Source organism: Neolamprologus brichardi, chromosome 17, assembly GCF_056152115.1.
Source record: "Neolamprologus brichardi isolate AB-2024 chromosome 17, ASM5615211v1, whole genome shotgun sequence".
Lineage (NCBI taxonomy): Eukaryota > Metazoa > Chordata > Actinopteri > Cichliformes > Cichlidae > Neolamprologus > Neolamprologus brichardi.
Window position 1 is genome coordinate 15,885,594 of NC_142120.1, and position 23,193 is coordinate 15,908,786.

The following is a 23,193-nucleotide window of genomic DNA, read 5'->3' on the forward strand; positions in this document are numbered from 1 at the left end:
ATACAGTATGGGGTATGATTTGGCCACATGAAAAACAGCTATATTTGAAAACACAAGGACTGTTTGTCTCAGGTTTACCCACAGGGTTTGTTTCTGTGATTTTTACATTTTCAAGACTGAGCTTGTTTTAATCCTGATAATATTTTTCATGTAGAGTGTTAAAGAGGGATGAGTGATCCATAGGATGTCCACGAATGAGAAACTACCCTCTTCTTCTTTTGGTATCCACTGTCAGGAATAAAGGAACTGGGGTGTGGAGGTCATTTATCCACAGGGATGAATCCTCAAATCCTTACTGGCCTTGAGAGCTCAGAATAGTTGAGCTTCATTTCCTTCAGAACTCTATGTGGTTTTTATCCTTGTCAAAATGCTTCTTTATTGGACCTAGTGTATAGGCGGCGTTTTCAAACGACAACCCACAGACATAATCTCCTTTTCAGACCATTTTCCAAAGGGATATGTCAAAGGCTGTTTCTGCTTCCTGTACAGCTTTGGTGAAAGCAACTTAACCGGTATAAGAACCTGAAATTTCCCAAAGGGCAATGAGCAATAGCATAGGTTATAGCTGGTCATAGATTAAATGTATGAATATGCTCCTTTTTCCTCATCTTTGACTTTGTTCCTGCTTAGAATTAAAAAGCGGTCTCTGGCTGTTGTTTGGGGGGGACAGATCCCAAAACAATTGCGTGAGTCAGAGCTTCTTTTTTAAAATCATTTACTTTTTTATTATTCTAAATAACTACAACTACAGTTGTTGTTATTGCGTTAAATAATAAAGGGCCTGATACTTAATGCTTTTCTACTCAATTTGAGCACTCAAAGCGATTTCTTACTACAAAACTCATTCGTCTATTCACACACACATTCATACAAGTGCTTTTAAATAGACATTCACACTCTGATGGATGCATCAGGGGCAACTCGGATTTCCCAGCCATTATGCAAAACAAATAATCCAACTATTAAAGTTTGCATACATGATATCCTGAGCTTTATCACAGCCAGTCGAGAGATTAGTGGAAGAGTGAAACCACTGTGACCACTGCAGTAGAGTGCACAGAACAAGAGTCACATGTGGAAACTTCAGTTCAACTAGTGGTAAAACATCCAGAGAATATCTTTAAATTCTAATCCAAAGGCAATAAAACACTAGTTGTGCTGCTGTCACCCTTTTGCTTAAACAAGCCAATTAGCTTCTTTTTCCTGCCTTCAAGCCAACTTTCTCCTGATTGGCTGTCCCTCATAAACAGAAGATTTAAACAGCATTTGGCTTCTTTGGTCAGAGCAATGTGCCTGACATGACCATATCACGGATACCCGCTTTCAATGACATCATAAAGATCATAGTGCAGAGCAAAATGTCTGAAACTATGTGTTTAGACCAATCTGAAGCCTGAGGTTTCGGCTCACAGGGATTACTTGCACCTCATCAGCGACATCATTGAAACCTTAGCCATGCTTAGTGTGATTGTCCAAGACTGTAATGGGGTATAAATATATACAGTATGAATGCAGGAAGAAAAATAAGCAAAAGCATAATGAGTGCCTTATTTGTAGTTCCAAAACCATGACAAAGCATAGACTCCCAGTATATATAGGATACCGTATCATGAGCTGCATGGCCTCATGGCAGAGTACACACATCTATAAAGGTATATGTTTGTACATCATGAGTTTTTAATGCCATTTCATTTTGACTTATAATTCTGGTTTATCTTTAATAACGTCTGCACTTATAGTCATGGAAAGAAAAATTTGTATTGCCTAGCTTATGTTTCATAACAGTTACAGGTGTAATTTAGTGAACTCCATTTTTATTTACTATCATCTTATTTACATATCTTCTTGAACAGTACACACACACACACACACACACACACACACACACACACACACACACACACACATTCCCTCACACTGTATCCTTGACAATAGCTCCCTAATGTTTCAGCAGTCAGTGACAGGCTGAGGGTAATGCCCATTACAGCTGTCTGCCCACACATGACAGTTGACACGATCAATATGCCTCTGCTGCTCCGCCTCAGATCGTCATTCCAAGAAGCCTTGGAACTGCGACCTTTACTGACACCTGCAGATCTAGTGGGAGTTTTGCTCGGTAACGTTACAAAATAGGTGCAGTTACTGTAGCAGCACTCCACAAATACCATAAAGCTAAATAAAAGAAAATCACATTTTGGTTATGCAAGCTGGAACAGTTACAGGACTCTGGGCCTAATTTGTAGAAGAAGAAAAAACCCTGTCCACTTATTATTACTAGATTTCAGTTCACAAGCAGAAAATGGGAACTAGTGCCCAGTATAGCAGCAGGGAAAGACCCAATTAGACAGTGACATGTCTGCCAGTGGAAGGCAATGGTGTTGTGGAGTCTAGAGGGGCCCTTTTGCTAGAGACTGGGCTATCATACAGGAAGCTGCTTAGAAAGGAAACCATAAGCTTTATTCGCAAAGCTTCTGTGGAAACATGAAGAGTGAAAACATGTAAAATGTAGTATTTCATCACATGCCTAAAGTGGAGCCTACTCCGTATGCACTCCTATTTATCTCCTTCTGTAACCCCAGAGGAGGAGTACAGGTCTACCTTTTGCTTCAGTTGACAGTTGTGCTCTATCGGGAGCACTATGATACAGTAAGTACTATAAAACATAACAACATATCTTGGGCGCCCTAAATCTTTTTGTCTCTAGTTAGCTTGTTAAGAGTGTGTTTTTGACACTGTGTGCTAGGCATGGTGAGAACAGAGTATGCTACTTCTAACATGCTACCATCTCCCCAGTGCAACCCCCTCCCAGTCCCGCAGAGGTTTATCACGGGCTGCATATCAAATTTGCACCTTGGCAAGTCGTCAAAGCAGAGAACAAGTGCCTCTAGAGCTATGCTATTTACAGCAATACCAGTTTGTGATTGCTTGAAATGTCAGAACTGTGTCATTAAATTGCCTTTCAGTTGCATGCACTTGACCTTTTCGTTTTGCATTTCATAATCCATATCACAGAACTATTAATTGGGACTGTTGATTGGACAGCGCTGTTTTTGCAGGGGGTCACCTTGGGCTCTGAGCTTGCAGTGGACATTTTTAGTCATCTTGACAGATTTGCTCTAGGGATAGGACTCCTGGTCAATATTTCAAAATCAAACAGAATAATTTCACAGTTCAGTTTTATGGCAGTGAGTTTGGTACCATGCTGAGATTCATATTTAGCTTAGACACACTTCTTGAAAAATACTGTGCAAAACTCACACACTGTTCATCTGCTGTAGATAGTATTTTTAGACCTTTTTCCTTTGCATTCTGGTTGTCAAGTCCTGAAATATTTTATGATATGCCAAATATTCAGCTAATAGCCCTTTGGGAATCACCTTGCTGGTGCAAAAATACTCTTTATTCCTTTAAAACTGAAAATGAATGAAAATGACTTTTTCAGCATTTTCAGGTCATTGTAACAAAGAGCCTAAAGATATGATTTAAAATTTGTTTTTTGCAAAAATTTTAAAGGTCAACATTCCTCAGGTCAGGTACAAGGATCAGACTGAAATGAGTGAAAAAGCAGCCAATGTCCAGAGAAAAACTTTGAAAGACTTCCAGAAAGCCTGGAGGACTATTACTTAAGACTACTTACTACTATACTTTTGCATGTATGTCTATGCAGCACTAAATAATGTGATCAATTACTGAAATAACTGCCATTAAATAGCAGTTTAAAGTCTCCATATTTGCTTCCTTTATGTGTTTTATCATATTCCTTTCTGTCATCTCCTATGCCCCTCGTGGCAGATTTTGAATATTTCATGCAACAAGTTCATTTGTTGTGTTCACCACAACACAACACGATACAATTAGGTGCAGTATGATTTGCATTTTTTCTACATATAACAATTTAGTCAAAGCTGCACAAGGCCACCTCTTTTGTTAAAGCTGTCCTTTCTCCTTACAGCATCTTACAAAATGAAATTGCAGTTGCCAAATCCTCATTACCTATGCACAAATTGTCTCTCTTTTCCCCTCCTTTTTTTTTGCAGCCGATTTGCAGTTTAAGTGGTTTTGTGACCAAACAAGCTTGTAGTAAAATGCTCTAACAAGCTCACAGTATGTGTTGCAGACACACACACTTGCAGAAAAAATTAAAATGTGTGATTTACATGCATGTCCTCAGGTTACAAGTGCCCTGCTAGTATAAATTTGTGGCCTCACACTCCCACGATTATTGCTGTGGGTCATATGGAAATGTTTTGTGTTCAGCAAGACCTCTCAAAACAGCATCCTACATTCCTACCTAAATGCCCATTATCTGTTCTTGGCAGAAATACACATGCCTCTTATTTCCTAATTTATTATCACTTCTGTTATGTGATATTTCTATGAGAAGGCTGTAGCTGGCCTCACAGATTAGGCCTTTCAAACCAAAAATCAATTTGTTTGAGCTCTTTGATGACATGAGGCTGTGTGTTTTTCTTCTTAAGGGATTTAGATGGAAATGGGGATGCATGCATTAGAGAAGATATACAGGAATGCTTGAAAGTATGCACGCACTTGACTATAAACACACATACTCACTCAGGTGTGGATTTAATGAACAGGGTGTTTGTGTCTTTGAGATTTCCTCTGTGGGGATCCTGTGAAAAAAGTACTCTAAAAATAGGGTTTTAGATAAAAAAAAAAAAAAATCTGATTCAAAACCTATCTTGATAGATTTTTGTAAATTAACTCTAATATTAACAGAACCACCCTTTTGTCTCAAATATAATTTCCCAGGTGCAATGCTTTGGCAGCTTTGGAAATGCTGAAAGACAAAGAACAGTGCTGATCAGAGCTGGAGAAAACAGAGAGGATTGAGAGGCTCCATCCAATCAGCACTAGGAAGCGCTAAGCCATGCCCACCACACATCTGTACAATGACGTCAGAGTCCAATGGACTGCAGCACACTGACAGGTCTTTTTATGTGACTAATGTGCAGGAGGGCTTAGTAACCCGTGATGGCAAAGGTGCTGCATGTCCACAATCCTACTATGCAGTAGGAGTTTATAACAGCAGTCTTGCATGTCAACATCTTAAATGCCTCCATTGCTGGCTAAAAATTATTAAGCAACTTCAACTCCTTATTCACACATCCATACAAGCACTTTTTTCTATGCACGTTTTTTCTATCTAGCATTCACAGTCATTCACATTCATACTCTATTGGATGCATTGGAGAGCAATTTGGAGTTAGCATCTTTTCCAAGGATATTTGGCATGCAGACTCAAGCAGATGGGGGTTATTGATTTAATTGATTGTTATCGATACAGTAAGCCAAAATAAATAAATAAAAAATACACTTACCTGTGTCTTTACTATAATAAGAAGTCAGAAGGTATACTGACACCACACAGCTAAAAATGTGTGTCTCCTTTAGAATGTCTCCATCTTGGTTATATTCTAAAAGTGTCTAATCTTGCGTTATGATTTCAAATGTAAGGTCAAGCTCACGGTGAATATGTGGTATTGTGCTACAGTGCTGAGGGTGAGTTTGAGAAGCAGTTCAGGGGTGCAGACTCAGCTCAGTCTGCTAAATGAGATCTGCTGCTCCACTGCTGGAAATGCTGTTAACCTGCTATGTCAAGAGCAAATACTTTGATGTCTCCCAGAACCAAATCCCGCTGTCGGGTGTGAGGACACCAGTGAGTTCATCCCACTCAGCTTCACGTAGCTCACCGAACTGTGGAACACACCATGAACTGCTTGGGTATTTCCTGTACTGACTAAACTAGATTTGCTGTCTCAATAACAGCTTAACGCTATTCTTGTGGATCCAATTATGATAGTCTGAGATACAAAATGTTAACTTGAATGCTGGCATGTAGTTCCATGAAAAGAAATAAAGGAGCCCGGACAGTGAATTGAATTAAATCATTCAATAAAGTGGATTCATCTCATGAAAAGGTCACTTGATGAGAGAAAATTGAATGAAAACTGGATACATGTCACCCCTGGTTGGAAGTTTGTTAGAGCAGAAATGCTTCTCTTTTTTTTTTTCTTTTTCATGTGATAAAAGAATTCTGCAGCCAGTAAGCTTGTTTTAACCTAGATGAATGAGCCCTTTTTTCCATAGAAACATTGCATCTGCATTAGCATTTCTAATGAAAGAGATGGTAAAAGTGTGGAATTGTTTCTGAAACAACCCGATAATTGATAGAGACCTGAGAAAAAAAAAGGCTAAGAGTCATCGTGTATCTGCTTAAAAATGTAAATGGCAATAATGAGGTGCACTTGTACATTTGTTTAGTTCAGACAATTTAGTGTTTAAAGTGAAATGTATCAACTGAATGCTGAACAGGGAAAAAACTAAAGAGAACGGCACATTTAAGGCGAAGGTGAAAGACTTCTATGTCTAATCCATCATGTGAATGACACTAATAGCACAGCAGGCTTATAGGAAGACAATACAGTCAAAGACGGTAAAATGTGTAACTAAAGGATGCCATCAATCCCAAAGTTTCTTGAATGTTTATGCATAAATATGCTTTTTTTAAAAGTAAAATCTCAGTATAGAAGCCTATATACTGAGGCCGTTTTGTTGGCACATTGGAGTTAAACATTACATAAGACAAAAAAAACAACCAAATTTTCCATGATTATAGAAATTTGTTTATCTGCCTCTGAATGATACCTGACCAAATCCTCCATAAAATCCTTCAGAATATAAACAGAACTAAAACCAAACATTCTTGTGTATGTAAGTGCTATTTAGGTCGGGGTGGGGGAACTCCAGGCCTCAAGGTCTAGTGTTCTGCAGGTTTTGGATGTCCTTGATCCAGCACAGCTGATTTAAATGGCTAAATTACCTCCTCAACATGTCTTGAAGTTCTCCAAAGGCCTGGAAATGAACGAATCATTTGATTCAGGTGTGTTGACCCTGGGTGATATCTAAAACCTGCACCTCGAGGCATGGAGTTCCTCACCCCTCCTTTAGGTGACGACTTCTGGCTCAACAGTACATAGTAAAATATCATTTTAAGAAAAGCATTAAAAGCCTAAATTTAATACATAAAGTTTACTGTAAGTAACTGATACTTTCCCAGTTGATAAAAAAATACTTTTTAGTATTTCTAATGTGGTATCCTCTAGTGGGGTATCCTCTCATAAATATCCAATGGAGTAGTAGTTCAATAAAAACCTACTGTGCATGTTTATTTTGACCATTACTCTGAAATTAATCTTATTATTTAAGAAAAATAATCTAAAAATGACCAGTGCACGAAACACATTTTTGTCTGCTGGTGTCTTTGATACTCAGCAACATCGTTGCAACACCCTGCAGATTGAAGTTGTCTTAAACGCTTAAGCCATTATTCACCTGAAACGGCCATCTTTCTCCCACTGAGTGAGCACAGCACGCCATCCAGACAGCATGTTTTAGACAGTGATAGCTTCTCCTGTTGTCACACAGAAAACGATTGCCTCATTTGAGTAATTTAAGCATCCTTCTGCTCCTCCAATCAATACGGAGCTACAGTACACTCCAAAAAAAGGCGTTGACAACCTAGTAAGAGTTATTTACGCTACTTTTTAGAAATTGCGCAAGTAAACGGTACTACCACAAAGCAAGCATTGAGGGGTTTTTTCTAAAACAGCTTTTAAAAAACTATCTTTTAAAAATGTATTCGCTGGAAATATTTATTTACATGCTTTTTCTTTTAATTTATCTTTTAAATTAGTACGAGAAAACACAACAGTCTACACATTCTTGTCTCATTTTGTTTTATCCGCCTTAAAAAAGGAAAAAGAAATAAAAATAAGTTGAAATGACTTTAACAAAAGGCCATTTTTACAGTGTACAAACAGAGCGAACGTGTGTCTCTGCTGCCAATTTAGGCACCCGGTATGTTGTTGGCTGAGCCTCGCTGTGATGCTCTGACTGATTATTGGTGAAGCCAGAGGAGGAGGGAGGCAGTAATCCGTGCACAGAGCGACCCATCTGAGCCGCCAGCAGAGCTGCTTTCGGCGGGCGTGGAGAGACCATGGAGCTGCCGGGGTTTACTCTCAGTTCAGATCGCTAAAGGATACAGACTAATACACCGCATGCGAGTGGGGACATGCAAGAAGACCAGTGAAGAGAGCTGACTCGTTTTCACTTTAATTGTCCCGGTTGTCCTTCTCCCCGGAGCGTTACGCGTCGTACCGGAGCGCTCCACCTTCTGATGCCGGGAGCGCAGAGCCGGGTCAGGGGCTGATCCGAGTCCTCGCCTCGGATCGTTTTACAGTCTCTGTGACGCATATGAGCTTAGTTTAATATTTTTTAATTAAAGAATCAGCTGTGGATTGTTTGCCCATCAAAGGGATTATGATTTTCTCAGACATGAGTACGGGGACCAACTCCCCCAAGGTGCATCCACCGAACGGGACGAGGTTTTACACGTTCCAGGCAAGTTAACTGCTCGTCTTCAGTCCACCTTTTGCTTGTTTTGTTTACTGAGATGTCAGCTGCTTGTTTTTGTCTATTTGTGTTGACAGTAATTTTTTTTTCCTTGTTTTGAGTGCCTTGTGGCTTTTATTATGGTAAATTGTGGACGGATTTTCTGCGGAACAGTGGATGTTGGGTGTTTCCTATCTGCGTGCAGAGCCCCTCAGAATCCCCTCGGTAAACTCAACCCTTTGTTTTCCACGACTTTGTATTGTGCTTACATTGCAAAGTACTGTGTTTTGTATTTGTTTTGTATTTTGAGAGATCTTGGCCAAAATTCTCTATACTCGAATTTACCAAAGAATAATTTGGCAATAACTTGTCTAAGATCTTAAAGGAGAATAGTGCGAAACATCTTCACACTTTCTCTTGATAAATAAATCATCTGACAGTTGGATTGTGTGAAACTGCAATTCAGAGTTCATATAAATCTGTATAATGATTTTTAATGATTCATGATCTGCCCACGTTTGGTTTGAAGAGAAATAGGGACATATGTGCACAGTGCCCTACATTGATTACTGCGCCCCCCACCCCCTGCATAATTCAGCTCTGCACAGAGCCCATGCGTGCATGCAAGGAAGCAGTGTTGGTGGATATTGATCGAGTGCGTGTTACTCCTGTAACCAAGCCAGTACTTTTTGTTTTATTGTGGGTGGAAGGAAGAAGGGAAGTGAGTGAGACTGTATCCTTTTTCATATCAGTCTTCAAGCGCCTGCTGGTTGTCTTTGTAGCATAAAAGGGGAGGAAAAGGTGATGATGATTGGAAATTTTTGCAACCAGGTGCAGTCAGCATGGTTTCATAAGTGTGGAAAGTGGTTTGCAGGTTGTGTTTCAAGTGAGAAGAAGTGCTGAGGGGAGCTCAGTTTTGGACGACATATACACGTAGAAATACACCTGCCTCATAAGCCCATCAATCAAATCGCAATCTGGGCTGGCAACGGACCAGACTGTCTCATCCCTTTGCTCTTGTGTTTGCTTTACTTTTGTTGTGAAAATTTAGATCACTTTGTTTTTATGGTAAGCAAGTAGAGCGTCATTATCTCTGCCTCTTAAATCATTTCCTCGGATATCTTATTCATATGCCCTCTAACTACTGAGCCACTGTGACTTTACCATTTGAAGATTTTCCCCTTCTGTGTTTGTCATAACCTCAGCTTTGCCTTTTCATGTCAAATCATTAGTGAAGAAAGGCTCCCTGGAGGGCTCATACCTGTTGGAAGAAGCTCCTCTGATACTGCAAAATCAAAAGGACCCTAGATCACAGATTATAGTCCCAGGAAGTCCCCGTATAAATTAATTGAAGGACACGCCACTATTGGGTTGCTCACAAGTCTTTTTCTTCCACTCTTGGGGTGATATAATGTCACTGCACTGATCCATACCAGTGCTTTCTCAGTACAGTCATTTAAATACTTAAAACATTTCCTGTCAAATTGTTTACCATCTACTAATGATATTCATTTCATCAGATTGCCCTTCCTAGTTTGCAATTATAAATCAGTTGGGGCAAATTAAATTGCAAAGTAGGTGCCTTTTGAAGCTTCAGCCGCTCCATCAGGGTGATGAAGTTATTCAGTTTCTTTAGTATGCACTGCCAGGCTTTGCAAACATGTACCCAGAAGTGTCACAGCTTTCTTGGTCTGGGACTTTCTAGTCTGACACACTGCTGTGCCTACTGTCTCTGTAACTTGCTCCAGATTGTAAACTGATATTTCCTTATTGACATAAAAAAGCAAGCAGAGGTGACACATTAACATAAGACATTGGGTAGAATGAAGGAGCATCTTTTCTCACCTGCAGTTTTGTGGTTAACCTTGGTTTATAGCATTCCAGTTGGCCTAGAATTCAAATGTGATGCACTAAAAACAAGATGAAAAGTCTACAGCTATGCTAATTACTTCAGGAGGTTATGTTCGGGCACGGTGGTTCTGTGCGAAACAGTCCACAAACACTGCCAGTCTGATAATTTTAACATGCCTATTTCATGAAAGTCCCCTGCAAAAAGACATTTTTTTCAGCTTTAAAGTTAAATATTCAAGAATACAGTACTAACAAAGTTTTTTTTTTTTCTTCATTTTTGTAGCAGTCTTTTGTACAGATTTGCATGTGACAGCAACGGAGGCCCGCAAGGGACATGGGAGGAAAAAAAATAACGATTAACTTTTACGAGATCCCGAGTTACTTTTCGCAAAAGTTCATCTTCATTTTTTTTCCCCTCCCATTTCCCTTGCGGGGCTCCGTAAACAGCCATCAGTTTTGCTAAGATTTGGTTAAAAACTAATGGCAGTTTTAAAGTGGTAGGGTTGTGGAGTTAACAAACATTTTAAGGGATCATTGTGATCATTCAGTGCAGGGGAACAAGAATCTGCACCATCAACTTCTCATTGATATTAGAGACATGAAGAAGTTGTTTGTTTGTTTTTTAGATGAGTTTGCATACTTTTTTTATGTTCTGGGAACTAATTAGATTTTACAGTCCATAAAGATCATTCAGTGTTTCACAACCATAAACATGACTGGATGTGGACCTGTATGCACACCCGTATGGAAAAGAAATAGTAAAAACTTATATGATTTACTCATGAAAGCGGCCACTTTCTCATTACTTTCATATATTGTTTTAATAAGTATCCAAAACATACAAGTTTCATTATATAATTTTTCAAGGGATCTTATATCTGTTTTCACTCTTGTATGCTTTTCATACAAGTTTCACACAAGACAGATACAAACTTTATAAGATTTATATATATCTTTTCCATATGGGGATGCAGGTGGAAAAATGCTTAAGTTAGAAGTTCAAGTTAAATTTCTTATCTGTACTCTGTAACAATTAGGAAAATATCTTGGGTTGAGTTGCATAGATCCTTTCACAATGCTGCCCACCGCTAAAAAGACTTTCTACCAGAAAGCCCTGAAATATGTGTATTCCCCCAAACCACAAAGCCATGATATGGCAATAACATAACTAGTTGCAGTGATGGTCTGGAGCATCATCATTATGTTGTAGGAATCACTCCAATACAGCTATATCAGATTGTGGATTGACCAGCAGGCTGTTATTACTTTGGTTTCAAGTGTGACTAAAATGCATGTTGAGCTTGTGGTGTAAAATAACCTCTTTTGACGTGCTACTTCTACTGTGCGACAAGGTGACACAGAGGAATGACGCAACTACCTCTCTCTGCCTTTTGACTATTTGCTGTGCTGGAGTGTTCATATTCATGGAAACCCTCCCATGAGGGGAAGACTTGCTGGCAGTGCTCCGAACCCTTTGGGCATTATTACTTAGTTTGCTGCAGATTTTTAGTCATGATTCTCTTTCAAGTGGCAGAAATTCTGCAGGAAGTGCTCTTGTAGCGTCATCATGTAACACTTTTAAAGAGTTGTACTACTAAGAGCTGGTTAGACAAACAATACACACAATGGTTCTTGTCCCTGGGTGGTTTTTCTGGAGAGGGGAAAGCACTTGCAGATTTTAAACCTTTGTGAAATAATCTTACAGAGTGTAAAAGTTTAAAGGGGGGGGGCTAATATTCTCACTTCTACTTGCATATTTGTGTTTCCACACTCTACTGGAATCATTTTGCTGGATTCATGGTTAAATCTTTATTTATCTCCTACCTTGGTGCAGCCGATCAGTTCATACAAAAGCTGTTTTAGTTCATCTGTCTTTACGCCATATAAGGAAATCCTTTCTTAATGACATCATAAAGATCCAAAAGTAGACAAAAATGGCAAGAAACAGAGCTCTAGAGCATTTTAAATCCTGAGCTTCAGGCTCACAGGGATCACTCATAGTATTTTAAACTTTTTTACATAAGGGTCTACTATTGTAACAGTATACATATGGCAGATAATAATACTAATAATAATAATTAAAAAAAAGAATATTAAGTCTAGATTAAACAATTATAATCTCCTAATATTTCCAATTTTGTGCAAGTGTCACATACAGTCAATTAAAATTTAGCTCAATCCTTCATTATTATTAGTTGATTTGTCTGTGTCCTTGTATTTAATATTTGGTTGTTGCTACTCTACAATACCCCGCCAAACAGTTTGTCGGGGCTGAGCTATCTAATAAATTATACATAATTGTTCCCCGGGATTTGTCCTTGGTTTTCAAATTAGCGTTTCGTGTGATTAGTAGCTACAGCTGGAGCGTCTTTGCTTAAAAGCCTCCCTTTCCCCCACAGTCTAGAGTGCATTGTCTTCCATATGGCCTCTGCAGCATTACACCTCTAGCAACATTGCAGAAAGATAAACTATTATAAAATGGATAACATGAAGGAAGTAACATTGACTTCTTAGTCTAATCAGGGCTTAAGCAAAATTGGCAGTGAAATTTTGAACAGATTGTCAGATATGTTTTACCGACCCCTTTTTTTTGTTTGTTTGTTTTTCTAAAATATTCGGTTGCTGTTAAAGAAGAGAGGAAGAAAATGAGCTGCTACTCACTGGTCTCCTTCAAAATAATCCTCTCTTCTGCAGCGAGCTGGCATTTGGGAGGTTTATAGCAGCATGGCCACAGGGGGAATTTGGCTAAAAAGCTTCTGTTTGGGTTTGCATATAAGCATCTGTCGCCTGTGCTTTGTTTGTAAGCAGAGCCGGAGCCTAGGCCAACCTACTTAATCAAACTGCTAGAGCTGTGCTGCCACTGGTTTCCACTTCCGACTGTCTGACTGAGGGTTCACGTTCAGAGCTTGACAGAAAAGATGCAACGTGGCTGTATACGCTGATTAAAAAGTGCTTCTTCTCATTATGGTGCTTAAGGCCTGATAAAAATTATTTTCTCCACTACTAAAGCTGAATGCAGACATGACACAGTGCCTCTTGTTCCATTTCACATCTTCAGATGCATTAATCAGTGCTAACTAATGTGCATTCTCAAGCGAGCACTCTCTCCAGCCCAAACAGGCTCAAGGAGTACAGAAAGAGCCTCAAGATGGGATGACTCATAGCGAGACACCAGACAGCAGTTTGAGTGACAAGTAAACACTTATTCCTCGTTGCTCAGGATGCCAATGGCTCAACTTCCAGTTTATCTCCTGCGCACGCAATCTACCATAGCACAAAATGAGTGCTGCTGACATGTCCTGTAGTTGTCAGTAAAGAAGTTTGTTTGTGACCTTCATTTATAAAATAATATAAAGAAAAATGTAGTCAGTATAGTGGATAACAAAATGATCGTTGCAGTTTTCTTGGCTCTCGGTTGTTCAATTAAATACATTTAATTGAACATTTTTAGACTGAAAAAAATCTTTTAATGTTTATAACGTTTATAGTTGAATAACATATTTCAGGGTAATATGGAAATGTCAAAGCGTAATCTTGGGGATCCCCGTCCGTGCACCGTGATGACAGGTTAAATACAGGATCCCATCCCATCTTATGACTGCTGCACGTTCACCAGTGCAGATGTGGAGACGCTACACGTCATATGACACCTGGACAGTCCTGCAGGTTGATCCCAAGGGAGAAGCTGAAGCTTTGTGAGAGCTGTGCTTGCCTGATTATCTGGAACATTTCTGCAGCTGTTTCTGTCAGTTTTTGTTTTGAGCTGAATTTTCACCGTGTGTGCAGATGTTTGCACAATGACATGTAGTCACACATTAATACACGCAAGACTGCGAAGAAAAAGACTCCACCAATGCACGTGAACTACACAGTCTTGTCAGTCAGGCGTACAGCAGACACGCGTACACAAGTACAAATGCGCTCACACAGTAACAACACCCAGCTGTGGAAGCGAGCTTATCATCACAGCTGTCTTACCCAGCACCCTGCCACACACTCCCCCTCCCCTTTCTGTGTGCTCCACCCTCTCTGTGTCGTGTTATTCAGCGTCGATGGATCAACAAAAGGTGGCCGTATGCAAATTAGCACAAAAATGACAAATTAACACACGGCCGACAGACTCAAATCGAAGCTCTTGACCTTTCATTTGTTACACTGCACATAGTAACTGCTTACAAATGCCCTCAATATCCTTACCAACACACACTCACAAACACACTCCTCCCTTTGGTATCCCATTCCCGCCGCTGGTCTCCCAAGTGATACGTATACGTGTGCATGCGTATGTGTTTGTGTGTTGTAGGCGTTTGCCCTATTTTCTTGGTCTTTTTTTAATCAGCCCTCGTGCATTTAAAATCTGGCCCGGGCAGATGGGGAAGGGAGTTTGACCCACTTTGATGGATTCCAGACCGATTAAAAGGATGAGTATGCTTTCGAAAGCAAGAGGCCCCTGTATACCAGGGTGTGTGCTTGTGTGTGCATACAAGAGACAGGAGAAAAAGATTGTATTCATGTGCCAGCATGCAAATAAACATTCATCCTCCGCCTTGTTGTTGACAGTGTAGTTATTCCGGAAATTGTAGTGTCAAGATAAAAAACCAAATAGCCAATTTCAGCAATCTTTCTACGGCGAACGTAGAAAGATTGTAGTGGGCAATTTTAGCCTCAGTCTTAACAGAGATGTTATAGCTGCAGGGTTATCTGACAAAAACCCTATGCATAAGATAAATATACAAGCAACAAATCAGTTCTGCAAAATTCACAAACTCTGTGGGCTGCACTGATGCAGAGGGAGGTGTGCCTCACTCCCAGTTACAGCCGAAACCCAATTAGATGTTTTGCAAAGCGCTTATTTAAATAGGGGGAAACAAATCTCTAAATGCAGCATTTTCTGCCAAATCACCATGCATATAAGTTGAAGATAATATATGTGCTGTGAATCTTTGAATGTATTTGCATGTTAAGTGATCACTGAGAGCAAAACAATGTCTATTATTTTGATTCTAGTTCCACAGCACCTGTTCTTCCCAGACAGCAAGAACAGTGGAATAACAATGGGCACAAGAGCGAAATTACACAGCAGAAGTGTCCATAGATTTTTGCTAGGTGCTAGGGCTTGTTATGAAAAGTGCTGATTCCAGATGATAAAATCGCTCATTAGCAACAATGAGCACAAAGCAACAAAGCGTGATGACCACTGAGAGGGAGAGAGATGTCATGGGCTCAGATGCTCTGAGATGGTATATGTTTATATTTAAAGGAAAAAGATTATCCAAATGTGAAAATTGAGTTTTATATTTAAATACAAGTATACTAGGGGCTTAATATTTTTAGCCCAAACTAACTAGTACTGAGACTTTTGTATAAATACTTTAGCCAATCTAACAGTTATGCAGAAAAAAACTTGCCTAAAACTTCTCTTCATAAAATATTTTCTTTCCAGTGTAGTAAATTTCTCCAGTGGCATTTAAAATGAGTAAAACAGAGCAATGTTCGACCTAACACCTGCCATCTGATTTATGGATTTTGCTGACATGGCTGCTTGAGGGAAGCACTAAAGACTAAAATGGGTCTGGGGATTTAAGATTCCTGGGAAAAGGTCTGTGAAAAGGTCATTCTTAAGATACCCAAACTCGCTGTTGTATTCTTACATTTGTGTTATTTTTGGTCACACAAAAATCCTGTATGACAAAATTTTAATATTTTAAAAATAACCAATTATATATTTGTTCATTTGTATTATTACCGTATTTCATAAATGGTAACTGGTAAAAGAAACATGATCACATTTAAACTAGTTTCTAATTTTCTTATTTAAAAAAAAACTACCAACATATTCAAATGGTTGTTTCTTTGTCATGTGCTATATTGATTTGCATAAGATACCCAAAAAAAGCCTCCTAAAACCTGTTAATTATCTGAGTAATGTTTTAGGAAATGATTTAATGTTTTGTTTTGTCCATGTCCTGAATTTTGTCCTTTCAATACAAACAATTGGGGAAAGGAACTTTAAAGCAGTGATGAATGGAATGATGGGCTTAATCACTGGTTAGTCCCCTAATGGGATGTTTAGTCCGTAACAAAATGGCCTATGTATAATATTTCCAGTATCATTTATCCTTTAATGCGATGCTGTGATGTCTTTCTCTCTTTATTGCACATCATCCTTTAATCTTCTGCCGTATCGTCGGCTACACATGTTGAACGGTAAAGCGTATTTGATGCATTACAGAGCTAGTACCTTCACAGACTTTCACACACATGCACGCAGATCCATAATAGATCCCACAGAGATTTTAAAGTGGAGGTGGGAGGACACTCGGGCCAAGCCACTCACTTCACTTCAATAGACTCTAGCATGGCAATAACCTCTCTCTTCATTGATGCAATTATGGTGCAACTATTTGCCTAGCTCTGTGCGGCAGTTTGATCTCATTTATCCAGCAATGTGGACTTGAAAGGTGACATTTCCTGTGGGTTTCTTGACAGAATATAAAGCCGTGCGTTTATTCACTAGGCTTGAATCAAAGCAGGACTGATATATATACTTTTTCTATGAGCGTCCTGCAGTTTTTTAAGTGTTAAAGTGAACTTGTTATATTCATTTCCAGCTCCTTATTACTATTCTTGGGCTCTACTAGAGGGATTTGGATTTTAAAAGACTTTGGTTGCTAAAATAAAATATAGCCAAAGACTGTAGCAGGATATATATGGCAGAAAACATGAAAAAATAGTTTTGTCCACTTTAAAGATGGTCCCAGAGGTGGACGAAAGAAATTTTGATTCAATTTTAGTGTAATAAGACAGATAAAGCTTTAAAAAAAAAAGAAGAAAAAAAGAAATGGAACTTTTAAGTATGTACTGAGTATGTGAAGGGATTAAAATATCTGAATACTTTTTAAGTGGGATTTTTTTTTTTTTAAAAGGAGTAAGAAAAACACCACTTCACTACATGCTCATTCAGCCATTGATGAATGTGTCATTTCCATCCAAATTGCCTGATATCCAGTAGTTTTTTCATCCATATCTTAATCCTCCTCTCTTCTTCCCATACGCACTTGCAGCCCCTGTTCCATAATGCACATAAAAGCAGGGGCACATCCTTGGCTCGCCCTGGTAAAAGCGACGTCGTCAGCATATTTGTCAGAGCTGTCATCTAACTTGCTCCCTTATCTCCAGGCCAACTCTCCAGCTGTAAGTGGGCAATATATGAGACATGTATTTGGAGCACTAAGCAAACTGAAGGCATGGGCAGCTATTAAGAGGTCTGTAATTACAGAAAAGGCTGCCACCTGCTTTAGGTTATGATAGTGCTGATGCTTACAGAAAATCTAAGTTTTGTAATTTGTGTGCATCAGCCATGGGCTTCTGTTGCACCCTGAACTTGTACATAATACATTTTTATTTTTAATGATAAAATAATGTTCCTCCACTTACACTGTCGAGTTTGTTTACACAGAGAAAACTGCCTGCTTGAGTAAAGCAGTAAAGTTTGAATAATTTCTTCGCCAATAGCGTTGAATAAAATCCAAGCCCTGTAGTGTTGGTTACTAGCTTTGGTCACGACTAGATTGCCACAATCACCGGTAGTTTGCATGAATGACACCAACTTGTTTGCAAAAACAAATATCTAGGCCAGTGTTTCTCAGGTACTGGATCTCCATAGACCCAGTACCTGACAGGTGCTGGCCTAGACATTAGGCAGCAAGCATCTAGCGACCACCGGTCACTATAAAACATGACTCATTCACAGTTTGGGGACTGGTTTGTGGGAGTTGCTGTGAAATTAACAGTTTAGGCCACATTCACTCAGTCCTAGAAAGCAGTGAACCCTTGGCAACCACTAGTTACTGAGGAAATGTGTTTATTCCTCAGCTGCTTCAAAGCGGTTTCTGGAGTTGTTGGCAGTCGCTAGTGTGACACAAAGTACACAAACAACTCGCTAAGCAGCAGTGGAACTGCAAAGAATGCAACACAAACTACAAACAGAGAACATTAGCCTTCAAATTTAAACTTGTACCACTTTTCAAAAGCAGGTGACTGTGGCAACCTGGTATTGTCCAAAGCAAACCTATAGCAATGCAGATCCAGTCATAACTGGAGGTTGCCAGGCAATCGGCAACTAGTCTCCACGCAAATGTGACTGAGTATGTAATATATAGTGAAGGCAAGGGATCGCTACTGGTCAGGTTTAATGTTGTTAGACTAAACAAATGACCCAGTGAAACATAGAAACTCAGTAACTATATTAATTATTTTATTCTTACACTGGCTGTGGCTGTTCTATTCAGCCTTTGCAGTATCTTAGGCTCAATGGTCTGTCTTTTCCCTGCATCTCTCCATCAAAATTTATCATCTGTGGAGCTGAAACTGGAATACCCACTCCACAAGGCAGTCCTCCATGCTGTTTAATTTTATTGCTCCATAATGGGAATAGTTGGGGGGTGTCAAGGGTCTTCCTGTATCCAGTCATTAACTCTACATCTCTATCTCTTTCTCTTACAGCCTCCTTTGCTTCACTGTGATTGCAACATACATTTCTGTTTCACTCAGCTACCCATCACTGTGTAGGTTGGATTAAAGAGCAAAACAAGAGTCCATTTGGAGGCACATGACTTAGCGTTTTCAATTTACTAAGTAATTAATTCACCCCAAGCTTCTCAAAGGCCTGCTGTGTGTTAGACCTCAGAAATAGTCTGTGTTACTTTCTCACACACTGCGTCTTTGCAGCATTACATCTCCCCTACAGTCATTCACATGAGGCGATACAGTAGGCAGTGGCCTTTGTGAATAATGCAGTGGCAATAAAATCGCTGCTACATTCAATTACACCAGCTTTGACTGTCTTTTCCTGTTCAGTATGTGTGTAGCTTTGTTAGTGTGTTAGTGTGTGCATGCTGATAATGCCATGACCAGGCTGTAAACCCAGCAACATTAATTATGCACTGTTTTGTTTCTTTGTTACGCTGCGAGGCTTTTTGGACTGTTACAAACTGCTGTCTGGCTTTTAACTACACTGCAACAGTTTATAAAGTTATTTGAAGGGTCATATGACATCTTTATGATCTTGCTTTCTTGCTGGTCACATATCAGCTCTGACCTTTTGGCTACGTCAAACACCTTGTTTCCTAGCCAATACACAGATGACAAACCGTATACTTAATTAGCATGACATACCAAAAAAAAGTTATGCTTATTGTTAATTCATGGTTATCACACATCCATCTGGATTTGACATCCAGTGTCCATAACACAATAAACACAGAAGCTTTTTAAAAAAAAAAAACACAAACCAGTCCATCATTGAAAATAAGTATAGCATCTATACGACACACTAGCTTAACTAAAACTGAGCTTACCACCTAGAGTCGACATCACAGCTCCCGGGAGCCTGCGTAATAAATGCCTATGCATCTTATGGAGCTGAAATCGCTTTCAGATTTTCATGTACAGTAACACATTGTAGTTAGGAATAATAATAATGATGATAATAATAATATGGCATGCAACCATTACACGTCTGCGATATCCAGTTGTTGTAGTCCGCATCATTGATTATGTCAACTAATCGACTAATAGATGTGGCTTGTGGGTTTTCTGGCACCAAGACTTTGGCAGCGGGTCCATTGGGTCTTGGTGGGGTTGATTGGGCATGTTCCAGCAACTCCTCATGTGGAGGTTGGAGATATCCAAAAGTGTTGGCCCTATTTCTTGAGTTCCTGGGCTGTTTTGCACAACCAGGCTCTACCAGCATAAGATTGGATTTTAACAAGGTGATCAGTGTTATCTACTTTCCCTGCCAGCAGTTTTTTAATCTTGTTTTCTTGATTTAGAACAAGTTAGAACCAATCAAAGAAAGTAGAAGTGAATTGTAACAATAAATCTATCTGATCTATTACATACAATCTTTGTTAAGTTTACAAGGTTGGAGAGTGTAATGGTTCCTCTTTGTCACATGTTCTGTTTACATAAAACTGTGCAGCCATCAAGCAAGATGTAAAAAGCACAGGTATTAGACTCAGAGACACTGCTTCTGTAGCTCATAGGTCTGTATTCCCTGCTGCTACCACCACCCTCTAATCATGCAAAATCAATACATCCGCTTGGAGGCTCACATGGGATAAACCGCATCAGTTTATCTGGCAGCAAAACATAGACTCCCTGCTGAGACAACACCACCTCAGCACCTAATGTTTTTTTCCCCAAAAGGCATGTTCACAGAGTGCTGAGTGTATGTCCTGAGGAAGCCAGCAGAGATCTTAATTGTCTGATTATCTTCACAGCTCTTCTATCCGATGTCTGGTTGTAGAGACATTGTCGCCTGCTGCTGGTTTTTTTTTTTTTTTTTTTTTTTTGCTTTTCCTGGAATCCAGCTACAGCCACATTTTTGGAGTCACTTCTTTTCTAAAAAGATCATTTGTGTCAAGAGCCCTGCAGGTGAGCTGGGAGCATATTGCCATTTGGGATTTTTAATGAAAGTGTATAATGTTGCAGCTGGCAATAAGGCTGAGGACCTGCAGACAAAACATGGGGAACTCCTGAGCAAGTTTACCAGGGGCTTAGCAATTAACACAGAAAGTTAGGGCAGACTGGATTAGCTACCTTGTTTTTGGTATGGAGGAATCAAATTTTGGAGGGTTTTAGAAAGCGAACTCTTCTCCGTTCCAGCATCATTTCATATTATAATTACAAAAACATGTTGTGTTCAGTTGCTCAATCATTACAGCATGCCTTCCAGCTCTATATATGCATTTTAATGTGTATGGTCTGTCACTGTTTGGATATTTCCACATTTTTGAACAACCAGTTCCTGCTTCCAGCTGTAAACAATATGATAATCAGTCTGTGTTTATTGGAAGATTTTTCAATTTCCTTGAGTAATACTGGCTACAGTTTTGAGTTGGGTAATCATTGACAGTTTAACATCCTATTTCAGTTTGGGAAATGTATATTCCTGTATTAGCACCCAACTTACGTCTCTTTAAGAGCAGTAACGATTATGAAACTAAAACAGAGTCTTGATCTTATACCTGCCTGCTTCTGGCCTACCTGTTGCTACCAGTCTTAAGCTCTAAATACCGCACTGTGCAAAAGTCTTGAGCCACCCAATCATTTCTTTATAGTTTGTTAGAAAAAATGGCGCAAAAAAGCTTGAAAGTCAATGACTGAAATAATTAAATGCAGCCCTAGACCATGATAGAGTCTCCATCATCTTTAACAGATATCCTCTGCTGGATATTTTTTTGACAATCGCTCCATAAGACCTGTTGCTGCTGATTTTCAGTAAAGTTTTTGGGCAACTTGCCAAACCTCAGTCTTTTCTTTTGGTTTTGGTTCCTTAAAGATGGCTTCTTCACACCTTTCCACTGAGGCCATTTCTGAGGAGGATGGCTCAACTGAAGAACCGAACATGCTAATCTGGTAAAAGCTGTCACAGTTTGACAGTCGGGTAAAGAACAAACTAGAAATGCTTCAGAAAAATAGAGTAGCTTTTATTTATTCACAACCCACTCATGATCAGCCATTTTCCCCCTTTTCATCTCCCCTATATCAAATACAGGTATGAAGTGGTCTGTGGATTTGGAGATGAGCATAACCCTAACTTTAATGAACTGACAACCACAGAGACCGAGGCGTAAATGCCTCTGGTTATATCCATTCAAAAGCGTCTCTACATTCAGTGCTGATTGGATTCTCCAGGCTTCGGCTATTTTCCTCTTGCAGTTTAGTTTAAGAGTTGCTGTTAAATGTTTCACAGGCTATGGTCTCTGTCTGGAGACTGTTTGCTCTTGCACCAAAGATGAAGTGTGTAGTCTAGTGCCTATTGTGTTAAAAGCTGCGACATTGCTGTATTCAAAATAAACCACGGTTCATCACTGAAGACATTTTCCATGTAAGCAAAGATGGAGAAGAAACTCTCCAGAGGTTAAATTAAGGATCTATATTTTTAATTGGTCATAGGCTTTTCGGCTTACATTTATGATTAAACTTTGTGACCTATGAAATCATTATAGGTCAAGGAGCAGTGATTGCTTCCCCAAAAAGAATGCCTCAGACTGATAATTGCAAATTCCAGTGAAATTAAACTATGCCTTATCTTTCTGGAGGGTACTTTAATAAATGGTGGGAGCACTTGGACCCCAGCTTCAAGAGCCTCTTCACACAGATGCCTTCCGTCTTCGTCTCCGTAAGAATAAGCCTGATACCGACACAAAGCAAGCCACTGACTGATGCTGGCTCTGTGATCTGTGCTAATGTAAGCTGACAGGTATCCCGGCATTGCGTGGCTCTGACCAGGCCCTGTGGCCATGCAGGCCACTTACACTGAAGGAGGGAGCACCACCTGCTACACGACGATCGCTTTAACGTGCAACAGAGGCACCGTGCACCCTTGAAAGACTTCAGCATCCACCCTTGGTTGCCGTGGAGACAGTCGCTGCTACTCAGCTCAAACTGGCGGATTGGCTTTGCCACACCCATGGGTATCTGGAGCGAAAGAGGAGGAAAGAGTTTAGATGAAATGTGCAAAGGAGCACCTCCCTAAAACCACCATTCAACACATAAAATATTCAGTTACTATTATATTCATCTTAACCACATATGTGTTGTATAAGGTTGTCATTACGAAACATAGCTAGTGATTGCAGTGATTTGGTGACCTCTAAAATCAGTGCATCCTTAACTCAGAAATGACAGAGTTTTCTACCCATTTAGTAAAAAAAAATGAACAATGAGCTGATATAGAAGATGTATTGAGGGAAATCAAATCCTTACTTAAGGATACAGGAGATTCTGGATTCTACCACAATACTGCAAGCAAGCATGCACAAAATACCCCAAAAACCAAACTGGTATAAGGTACTGCAGCTTTGTGAGCAGGGCAACAGAGAATGAGTTGTGCATAGTCATCAATACACGCAGTTCTGCAAG

The 23,193-nt window shown here is 39.6% G+C and overlaps 1 protein-coding gene across 8 annotated transcripts in view; it reads left to right on the forward strand.

Moving 5' to 3' along the window:
- The window catches only part of ppfia2 (PTPRF interacting protein alpha 2), a 180,580-nt gene that overhangs the window by 62,543 nt on the left and 94,844 nt on the right, over window positions 1-23,193 (forward strand). Inside the window, exon 1 of one of the 8 annotated variants that reach the window (XM_087831130.1) lies at window positions 8,007-8,421. The exons of the other annotated variants lie outside the window; for them this stretch is intronic. Within the exon in view, the coding sequence (XP_087687256.1) occupies window positions 8,341-8,421 (81 nt within the window). The 5' untranslated portion in view covers window positions 8,007-8,340. Of the gene's footprint in view, window positions 1-8,006; window positions 8,422-23,193 lie in introns of those variants that run through there. 8 annotated transcript variants of the gene reach the window in all.